At 54.0% G+C, this 10990-nt stretch overlaps 1 protein-coding gene across 2 annotated transcripts; it reads left to right on the top strand.

Annotated features, from left to right (window-relative positions):
* Positions 1-670: 670 nt before the first annotated feature.
* LOC120541103 (adhesion G protein-coupled receptor E3-like) lies at positions 671-10103 on the top strand. 2 transcript variants are annotated; one of them, XM_039772415.1, is made up of 18 exons: positions 673-867; positions 1826-1873; positions 1959-2027; positions 2229-2291; positions 2431-2577; positions 2971-3020; positions 3368-3463; positions 4397-4574; positions 5942-6061; positions 6559-6722; positions 7249-7419; positions 7620-7820; positions 7936-8171; positions 8278-8344; positions 8415-8506; positions 8692-8851; positions 9553-9648; positions 9980-10103. In XM_039772415.1, exons 1-18 carry the CDS (start codon positions 840-842, stop codon positions 10007-10009), a joined length of 2016 nt encoding a protein of 671 aa, XP_039628349.1. In that variant the 5' UTR covers positions 673-839; the 3' UTR covers positions 10010-10103. The 2 variants fall into 2 exon arrangements, with proteins under 2 accessions (XP_039628350.1, XP_039628349.1); XM_039772416.1 differs by lacking the exons at positions 9553-9648; positions 9980-10103 and adding an exon at positions 9275-9545 and having other exon boundaries at positions 671-867.
* The last annotated feature ends 887 nt before the right edge of the window (positions 10104-10990 follow it).

The following is a 10990-nucleotide window of genomic DNA, read 5'->3' as shown; positions in this document are numbered from 1 at the left end:
CCTTTTCAGTGTCTTTGTTGTTCCTCTTACTCAGTAATTCGACATCAAGAAATGAGAAGTCAGGCCACTGGGGCACACAGGAAGGACGGGGGGGATGGGGGGGGTGTCAGCAGGGGGCATTGTCTAACATCGTGTTCCATGCCACCCCATCCTTATTTCAGCTTGGCTTTGTGGGAGTCTCTGGGTGACATTACAGTGCTCACTGGCGCCCCCATAGACTCACTGGGGTAATATCGGGCAGGCCTTTCAGGTTTCCTCTCAGTGGCCATTTGCCAGTCTTCGCCAGGGTTCTGCCTCCACTGCTGTGAGGCTTTTCTTGAGTGGCGGGAGGCCAATCAACCCCTGCCAGCTGTGCCTCACTGCCAGTCCACTGGGATGTCTGTGCCACCGTCACCTACTGGACCTGCCATTTCAACAGGCCATTGAGAGGCATCTCCTAAGCTGGCATCCTGGCTGTGTGCCCATGTTGCGTCTTTGGCATGGTTTCACTTTTCTGACAGCTGAGCATTGGGACTCGGCTACAGAGGTGTCCATGTGACAAGTTAAGCACTCCAGTATGCCAGCCAGGGCACCAACTATGGCAAATGGTCTGATAAGGTCTGCTTGGTTAACCTCACCCTCAGCAAGTCACATCCTGGGCTCGCATCACCGCCGAGCAGGAAGTTAAAAGTCTGAACTCAAAGAAAGCGCAGCAGAGAAGGAGGAAGCAGCCAAGTGCCGAGTGCAAAGCGACCTGAAAGCCACCGCAAGGAGACCAAAGGGCCGCGGGCGTGCTGGAGAGCTGAGGACAGCAGGGCTTCACCCACCTTGACTTGAGCGACCGGGAGAGCAGGTCTGAGATGAACCTCAAAAGAGAGCAGAAATGGGGTAAGACCAGCTAGGGGGGCATGTGGGCGACGGTGGGCAGCCTGAGGGTCTGGGCTGACACGTCCAATGCTGGACGAGCCACGTGCCCCACCTGTGGCTCTCCAGCTATGGTTCACAGTGCTGCCAAGCACCTGAACCTCCTCTGCAGCATTTGGGCATCATGCCACTATGCCAGGGTCTTGTGAAGAAGTGCCAGCTCATCATTTCCATAAGATACATGATGGTCGCAGATCGAAGCCCTCTGTCAGCTCTACAACTGATCCACAGCTTTAGCTTCGCACCCTGGACGCTGTGTGTGCTCCATTGACTTGAAAACCAGCTCAATCCGGTTTAAGGGGCTGCTGGGCAACAGACCCGACCCCACACTGGATCTCGGCCCATAACAGGGGGCACTCGCGCACAACCAGGGCCCCTTTAGAGTCTGGGAGAGCCGAGGAAAATCATAGAAGAGCGGACCAGGGACGCAACTCCATGTCATTAGCCTGGCATTTGAACCCGAGACCCTCAAACTGTAAGGCAGCCATGTTAGCCACTCTGCCAAGCTGAAAAACAGTAACAGACAGAGTGGGGCATCAATGTGGCCACATGGCATGTCACACACTTAACTCTGTGATATAGGCACCGGCTGTCCGTCAATGGGCAAGTGTGCCAAACCAGCCAACAGCACAGTGGCACTCAGCGTGACATAAGGCGCTATATGAGGTAAGAACAGCCTGTATGGCACACAGCGGCCACCGAGGCTGCCACTCATGGAATAACCAGCGGGCGCCCATTCCAGTGTCACCCACCGTGCCCGCTTGCCCCCTTGCTGTAGCGCTTTACGCCCTTTCCTTTCTCACACTGATAAGCCTCTGTGAAGATGTTGGTCAACACGGGTGGGCGGCTCTGGTGTCCAGATTGTCATCTTTGACCTGATAAGGGCTGACTCACCGCTGCCTCTCCACTTCTCTTTTCACAGCTCTGCTGCTTTGGCTCCTCAGCCTCGTCCTGCCCACGTTCAGCAAAGGTGAGTCCTGGTGCCGATCAGAGGGACCACGGAGGGGACAGGTGTGGTGACCGGGGTGACCTCTGCCTGCACTCATTTCTTGCAGATCACGGGTGTGAAGAGGAATTCTTTGAGAAGGTCGCCCAGTGCAACAGCCGCCCAGCCAGCGGGTCTGGTCAGTATGAGGACTTCACTCCTCGCTCTTTGTCAAAGGCTTATCGATATGACGCTTGCTGTGAAAGGCGCTATATGCAGGGTGAACTCCGTGATTTGTGGAGCTCCGTCTCTCTGACATGTGATGGACGGAGCTGGTCACTTGATGGCAGTCAGGAGGTGAGGGGACGGCGCTGACCGTGTTTCCTTTTTTACTTTGCAGGTGACGGACTTGTCCAGTGTGCCACCAACGTGTCCTGCCAGGTGTCCACTCAGATCACTCTCGGTCAGTGATACAGGATAAGGGGAGGTGTGGGTGCGAGGAGCTTGGGGACAGACACTGATTGGTCGGTTCAGCGCTGACCTCAGTGGACTCAGTTCAAGCGTGCTGTTGCTAGGTTACCATGTAAACACTTCTCCTGCAGATGTGGACGAGTGCCAGCTGTTTCCGGGCCTCTGTGGCTCCAACGCCAAGTGCACCAATACTGAGAGCGGGTATTACTGCAGCTGCCACCAAGACTATCTGCCCAGTACGGGCACCAAATGGATTGTAAATAAAACCCAGTGCCAAGGTAAGCCGAGCCCATGTTGGGATCTGACCACACAGCCTTTAGTTCTCTGTGCCAGAGATGATAACCAGGCTGGCAGAGGGGCGGATCACTTTGGCAGTGCAGGGCAGAGTTACCTTGAACTCTGATCTCCCCGCAGAGTGGGCCAAATATAATTAGACTGTTCCTGAAATGCCCCCCAAAGATGCTGACATTCGTGGGATGCCAAGATGAATGAGAAGGGCACAATAGTCAGGGTAAGAGCAATCCACTGGGCTGTCATGCCAGGGCAAGCAGCAGCAAAGAAGTGGTGGACCTGCTGAGCCTGATGAAGACGCTGGTGGCCCTGGTGGTCCTGGTGGCCCTGGCACCTCTGGCCTGCCAGTGCTCAGTCCTCTCACCTTTTTCTCATTTCAGAAATTCAAGTGAAGAATTTTAAAGGTGACTGCGAACTTTCTAACCCCAAGGCAAGTAAAATGGCACCGGGGGGCTGCTGGGTGGGCTGTGGAAGGGGAGAGCAGCTGCATATTTTCTCATAGTAAACTCCCCCCCTTCAGCTATTCCAATGGCCACTCCCATTTGTTTCAAGTGCCAAATAAGGGCTTAGCTCCTCCCCTGAACCAAATACTGCCTGGCATAGCCAAGGCTCTGGCAATTCAACGATGCAGGTGGGCTTTTTGCCTCTCGAATTTGTCCAGGATTCTCCAGTCAGTCACCTGACCCCAGATGGGTGGCTGATCTTCTTGCTGCTCCTCCAGTCCTCAGTGCCCATCATTCTCTCGTTTTTCATTTTTTCTCTTGTTTTCTCTGCCAGAACACCTCCACGCCTGAGTTGTGCTTCCTCTTGAACTTCAGCCAGGGGTTAAATCAGAACTTCGACGGGAGCATCAGCTCCACACAGCAGCTGCAGGTTAGCCTGAGCTTTACTGTCCACTCGTCTGAGGCGGCTGAGTGGCACGATGAGATCATCTGATATCGGGGTCATCGGCCAGCTGCTCTTCTTGTGTGTGAAACACCTCAGGGGCTCATGATGTGACCAAGAGGATGAGAAAAGAGGACAGAGTGAGGGGCAGTCTGGTGACGAGGAGGACAGCTGTGAATATGCGAGGAAGACCAGAATGGAAGGCCTGGAGTGACCAGGCATACAAACTCGTAATGACAGACAGGCCACCAGAGACCCCCGATTAGACCTCCAAGTCCCACCCCTCAAGGCTGTGCCTAATGTCCACCCGAAGAGCTGGTTTTGGACTTGTTCTTTTATTTTGTCCTTTAAATTTGACGCCATTTTATTTTCTTCTTAGTAATATGACTGCTGTGGTGCAAAAGTGGTTGCTAAGGGCCGTGTTCCCAAAGGTGACATCCCAATATACGCACACACACGAGCCGCATGTGGTCATCTCTAAAGCGTTCTCAAAGATTTCCAGGCTCTGTTGTGCTGGACTCTGCTTTGGCGTAGTCGGCAGGACAGCCTGAGTTTTGCTGGTTTGCTGCTGTTGTTTTTGCCGAACCAATATTTGGAACAAGCCCCCCAGGTCTGTCTGGCTGGCTGGCTGTCCAGTACCCCTCCAGTACCCTCCACACGTCAAGAGACCCTGGCAGTCAATCGATAATACAGTAGAGTCTCGCCGATTAACCCTAATTTCATTTAATTAGAACTTCAGATGAGGATCCAACTTAAAGAAGCAAATGCTATGGCAGCAGTGCTGGGGTCAGTGGTCATGTCTGGACCAGATCCTTGAGCTCAGTGGCACCCCCTGCCCTTGGTAGATAAGCAGGACCAGGCATCTTCTGCATCCACACTATGGCCATGAGTTCTTATTTACGTTTCTCTCCTCCTTTTCAGCAAGTCGTGTCGGTCCTGGCCACGCCCGTTCGGACCACCTCTCTGTGGAAGAACCTGACTGTAGAGCAGAAAGCGCTGGCAGCGGACACATACCTGAAGAATGCGGAGAAGGCTGTCTTGAGTCTAGTAGACAAGTCTGTGGGGCAACCAAGAACAAAAGTGACCACTGAAAATCTAGGTATGACAGCGGCACTGCAAGGCGCTATAAAGTAAATCAGAGCTGGGGACTCAGTCCAAGGACAAGGCCCTCGGTCACTCAGCTCCACACACTAAATGCCAGGCTGGACATCCCCACTGGTCCTGTAGCCTCCTGGTAGTCCAGCAAGTGGTCTGCGTTGATGGCACTGTGTGGCACCTCATTCCATGTGTGAATTTGGCATTAGAAGCTACTATCTCAGGGTAGGCATGGTGCCAGTTAAGGGCAGGCCACATTTGAGACCTGCACAGGGCATTCATTCTTTTCACCTGTGTTGCTAGTGTTGGTCAATGAAAAGCTCAGTGTCATGGCGAGGGTCTCCAGCCTGAGGGGCAGGAGGTGAACGTCCAGACTGTATGTTGAGATTCTCCTTATCAGACACCAAGACATCAACTGAGTCTGAGATTTTCATCCCATTTCACTGTTTGTGTGGCACTTCTGCATGGGCGCCCATCAGTGTATGAGACCTGCTCATTATGAACGAGTGTCATAAGGTGAGTGGCACTGTGGCAAAGTGCCTAGTGCTGCCACCTCTGGGGTACAGTGACCCAGGTTTGAATTTTGTGCCCAGTAGATATTCTTTACACATCTCCATAGACGTTGCATCTCTGTGCCATGCATTGGACTGGCACTGTGCCCAGAGTCATTTCACAGTGTACTGCTGGCACTGGCTTCAGCTCAAGTGACTCTGGAGTGATTTAAGAGGGTCTCACAATTGTGGGGTCCAAAGTCTTACAGACATTTTCCACAGTTGGTTCACTTGCCTATGTCAGTGTGAAAGCACATGTCGGTGTTTCGGGCATCTAGATGTGTAAATGGACTGGCATCCTTGTTTTATTTGATGGAGTGCCACCCATCGAGGTCTTGCACCTTCACGGGTTGGCAATACAGGGGGCGGTGCCCACTTTGACAACTTTCTTGTGCTTTTAGTTGAAATGTCATCAGATGCCAGTCATGGGTTGTTAACAAACTGATTGACAAGGGGGTCCTTCCTGCTGCTGATGTACCCCGAGACTATCTGATGTCAGTCACTCACTCAAGAAGGTCTAGTGACTGCATGTCACTCTCTGGAATGTAAAGTCGGTCCGTTTTATGCGTTCAGACGATGAGGACATTGGCAGAGCCGAGCTGAAGGGAGGCACCGGGCACCGCGACACGCCATTGGCTGCTCACTCTCTCTCTCTTTGCTGTTCCTCTCAGCCATCCTCCTTTCCTATCGGCCCCTCCCACTGTCATGGTCCCACCTCTTCAGATCCTCTCACGTGGCACACCTGGGGTTGGCAGTCACCGCTCGACTCGCGCGCTCCGCTCGTGTGCCCCACCACTAAACGTCTCTTCTTTCTTTGAAGCTGTGGATGTGCTGAGGATTCCATTCAACGAGACGCTGCTGGACACAACGGAGGTCTTAGAAGCGGGCGAGAACAAGCTGGAAGTGGAGGTCCGGAGTCTTTTTGAGGACAAATCCAAAGGTAAGCCCTCCTGTCTCCTGTCCTCTCGCTGTCACTTCCATCTTTTATCTTTTTGTGCTGATCTTCTCTCATCTCATCTGAGACCCTGACCTTGGACAACTGCAGACTCCTCACCGTCAAACATAACTGGAGCCCCACGCCAGTCTCTGTGCCCCTGTAGGGCGCTTTATAGATGGCCTCCCTGCTCCAGGTGAGCACCATGTGCACCCGCCGCCAAGGTCCTCTGCAGCCAAATCTGTCGACCACTGCCATGGAGCAGAGGGTGGGATGGGGGGGGGGTAGAGCAATGTCAGGCTCAGAGCGGACAGCTTGCCAGGCGCTATATGAAGTGACCTCCATCCTCTTGGGCTGGGACACACAGAATCTGGCGGACGATCAGTGGGCACGGGGGTCCTAAGCAGGATCTCTGAGTTCTATCAAGCTTGCATGCCCGCTGCCACCATCAGCACAGAGGGGTGTCGCGTCAGAGGGTCTCCTGTCTCTTTCTCTCTTCACAGGCTTCTCCATGATCAGCTTATTGTCCTTTTCTGGAATGGAGTCCATCTTTAATAGGAACTTCTTAGGGAACGCAAACCTCTCCCAGGTGGTGGCAGTGGCCTTGGACAGCGGGCACCCAAGGAATCTCTCTCAGCCCATCAAGATTTACTTCTCCCACAAAAAGGTAATGATATGAAATGAAGCCACTGGACGTCACTCGGTAAGGGAAGTCACAAGAGCAGGGAGAAGGTCACCTGTCAAACTGACACATGGCCACGTCCCACGGTCTTTACTCTGGTGCCATGTCCCCAAGCTGAAAATGTAAAAGAACCAGAAAAAGGAGACAAGAATCACGCAAATCTAAGAGAAATCTGAGACAAAGACCAAAATGGCGCCCCCTGGATACTGGGAGGGCATGAGAGTCCTTGAGGGTCTGGAAGACATCTGGGGGACTTGGCGGCTCCCACCACCCAGGTCACACTCTCTCTGTCTCTGTAGGGTGGCTAAGCTGTTGTCTTTATGTGACAGCTGGATTGTCCCCATAGCCTACTGTCCTTGTCCTCCTTGACAATGGCCTTGTGTGTCGTTCACCGGGTGCCCATTTTGCCTCCAGCCACCCTCAATCTGATCACGTCCCACCACATCCCAGGGGTCCAGCCGCCCAGTGCCCTCCTGCCTCCTAATGCAGGTGGTCACCTTCTGTTTTGCAGCACCAACGAGGTCACGTGCAGTCATTCTGTGTCTTCTGGAGGTTTAATGGACAGGTGGGCTCCTGGTCCCAAGAAGGCTGTGACATCTTCAACTTGGATGACAACTTCACCGTGTGCAGGTGCAGCCACCTCAGCAGTTTTGCAGTTCTGATGCAAATGTCGGAGTCCAAGGTACTGAACTGGGAATGCCAGGTTAAGTCCTCCTGAGTTGTGGGCACCCCGGGTGTGTAGACGTAGTGGCCGGGCAGCTGGCCTGAGGGGTCAGAGTTTCTTAGCCAATCAGCTGCTGTCCAAGCTCCTGTACAAAGTGGATGGGGATGCCCAGAGAGCCCACCTGTTAGTCCTAACTGGGCCCCTTCTGCTTTCCTCAGAAATCCGAAGATCCCATCCTGTCCCTAATAAACCTCATCCTGATCACCACATCCCTAGTGTGCCTCACCCTGGCGATTGTCACCTTCCTCTTCTGCCGCTCCATTCAGAAGGCCACCAAAGCCATCCACTTGCACCTCAGCCTCTGCCTCTTTGTGGCACACCTGCTCTTTTTGGTGGGAATATCCAGGCACAGCATGAAGGTACATCAGGGTGAAGTGGGTGGGCAGCCGAGCGAGGCACTGTACCCATTCTGGTGGGGTGGGGTCAGGGCACCAGGCTCAGTGCCTTGTGCCCACACGTCCGTCCTTCTCCCAGGTCCTGTGCTCCGTCATCGCCGGCCTGCTCCACTACTTCTACCTGGCCTGTTTCGTCTGGATGTGCCTGGAGGGGGTGCAGCTCTTCCTGCTGGTCCGTAACCTGAGAGTGGTCAAGTACAGCACCCGGCAGGGCATGCGGCGCCGGTACCTCGTGCTGATGGGGTACGGGGTCCCGGCAGTCATTGTGGCCGTAGCGGCTGGGACATTTTCAAAGGGCTATGGAATGGACCAGTTGTGAGTAGCGCCGTGCGGTGTCTTGTGTGTGCCCGCTTGCTTGGCTGTTTCCCCGTTTAGTGCCCATCTATCTTACATCTCCAACTCGTCCTGTCTTTGTCTGCAGCTGCTGGCTGAGCAAAGAGAACGGGTTCCACTGGAGTTTCCTCGGCCCCATTTGCTTTATCATTACGGTGAGTGTTTGATGATGGCAGCAGGGGGCACTCAGCACCAGTGGCCTGACGTGGCCGTTTGTCTCCACAGGTCAACATCATCCTCTTCATCTCCATCCTGTGGATTCTGCGATCAAAGCTGGGCGACCTCAACACCGACGTGTCCAAAGTCAAAGACAAGAGGTGCCCGTCCTTCACGCCTCACGGGGTCTCCTTCACTGAATGTCAGCCTCGTGCTTGGGTTCAAACATCCAACCTACCAGGCCTGACTTTACACAGTGACACATGGTGCAAATGTGCGGGTAGGTGGGTCCTTTGGCAGACCACCTCTAATCTCCCGTGACTCTCTCTGCTTTCACTCCCATTAGGATGCTGACCTTCAAAGCCGCCTCTCATTGCTTCATCATGGGCTGCACTTGGATCTTGGGCTTCTTCCAGGAGTTCATAGTGTTTGAATACCTCTTCATCATCGTCAACGCCCTGCAGGGACCCTTCATCTTCCTCGTGCACTGTGTGCTCAACCACCAGGTATGTCCGTCCAGTCAAATGATGGGGTCAGGGCTCCCGTTGAAGTGGACTCCGCCCTATGCCAGTTAGCCTCTGAGCCCGCCCATGAGCAGGGTGGGCGTGTACTTTGGGCGGAGCTCCAGCACTCTGCTTTCGCCTGTGCTGCTTTCTGGATTGTGGGTGTCGCGTTGTCTGTTTGTCCATCTGTCTGTCTGTCTGTCTGTCTGTCCACCGGCCTACCTGCCTGTCTGTCTTTCTGTCCCTTAGTCCATCCATATGTCTGTCTGTCTCTGTCTGTCTGCCTGCCTGCCTGTCTGTCTGTCCCTCAGTCCATCCATCTGTCTGTCTGTCTCTGTCTGCCTGTCTGCTTGTCTGTCTGTCCCTCAGTTTGTCCATCTGTCTGTCTGCCTGCATGTCTGTCTGTCTCCTCCTTTTGCTTTGCAGATTTCTGCCTGGACCTGCTGATCCTGACCTCCACGTCTGCCACGGCTCACTCTTGTCCTGCTGCCCCTCAATCCAAATCTGCCCGCTTCACCCACCATTGAATGGTCATCCTGGTCTGAGTGACGGCGGGGAGACTTATGGTGGGATGCACCTTCCTGCAGTCGACAGTCCAAGTGGTCTTGTGTTGTCAAAGAGATGACCGCCAGGAGGCAACTGAGATGACCGGAAATGCATGGCATTGCCACCTCAGTGCTAACCTGCTGTTTCCACCTCGGCAGATCAGAGCAGAGTACAAGCAATGGCTGAGCGTTCTCCACAGGAAGAAGGACGTGTCCGAGTCCTCGGTATCAACAGTTGCAATGAAGACCCTGATGGTAAGACTCCGGGGTCACTCACACCATCAGGTCCACACATGGCTCACATGGGTAGCTTATGCCCCCCAGCTGCCACTAAAGCCACTGCAATGCCTGCCTGTGAGGCCTTAAGGGACACCCTAAAACACTTGCAGGCCCCTCATATAACCCCAGGGTCCACCAGGTAAGAGTGAGGGGTCACCAGGTGTGCCCATTCCCTGCCACCTCTAGAGCCATCCTCTTTCTGAGCCCCTTTACTGTGGCTGGGCACTGCTGTGCATCACAGGGTCAGGGCAGGGGTACCCACCTGTCATCTCTGAGATTTCACCGTCTTCTCTTTTGATCTTTTCAGACGCCAGCGACCTCAGACATGGCTCAGTAGTCGCCGATGTGGACGTGTGTCAATGCCAGGGACGCAGCTGATGGCCGCCCGCTTTCCGCGCTTGTGTTTAAAACCCAATAAATGTTTTCTGTCACCTTGTGTGTGGAGTGCCAGTCTGTCCACGTGTTTGAGAAGCCCCTGCCTTGGATTTCTGTGCGAGGCACAGCGGGCAGCTGACTTGGCCACAGTTACTTCAGCGCGGCTGCCCTTGCAGTTGGCTTTTCTTGAAAGAAGGAAACTCACTAATTATAAACATCCATGCCAACATGGCGGAACGGGGCACTCGATGGACGGTGAGCTGTGTGTACCAGGGTAGCCATGAAGGCTCATTATTGCGGCCACTAAAGTCGAGCGGACTAAAGTCTGGCCGTCTGGTCACTTTTCACATGGGGACACAGAAGCCATCTGAGACTCGTGGTGGTGGCCGTCACCTCTTGTGTCCTTTCATGACCAGAACTGCTGCCTTCACTCACCTGAGGCTGGCATTTAGGACAGCCTGCCCGTCTTATATAATGGGTGTCTGACCCACTAACCACAGACCTCCGCCATGATGCCATGAAGACCCCCAGGCCAGCAAGTGACAGTCGATGACACACGGCAGGGACAGATGGCAATCTTCAGCATGGCCTTTCAGAGCATGGAGGTGTATAGTTCCCAGTGGGGGCTTTATGGGCTCCACTGGGTCCAGAGTTGGCACTAGTAGCTGCCAGGGCTGTGAGAGGGGTGATGGGCAAGGGTTCAAGGTGGGTCTTATATGTTGTGCCCCCAGCTTTTCTGTTATTTTTCATAGACCTGTGGCTCCTTGGCATTTTTGTGGCCTGCAGAGACAACACAAGTGGACTCGCTGACCACGGTGTTGCCCATTAAGCTAATCAAAGCCATGCCACTGGCGTGCCACACTTGGTCTCGTCTAGCTGAACTCGTGTCCTGCAAGAGTCAAGTCAAGTGAGCCGGTGGGAGTGGGTGGGCCAAGCAGCCAAT

Source organism: Polypterus senegalus, chromosome 12 (assembly GCF_016835505.1).
Source record: "Polypterus senegalus isolate Bchr_013 chromosome 12, ASM1683550v1, whole genome shotgun sequence".
In the NCBI taxonomy this organism is placed as follows: Eukaryota; Metazoa; Chordata; class Cladistia; order Polypteriformes; family Polypteridae; genus Polypterus; species Polypterus senegalus.
The sequence above is the reverse complement of the archived record's forward strand: the minus strand, read 5'-3'. Positions and strand labels throughout refer to the sequence as shown.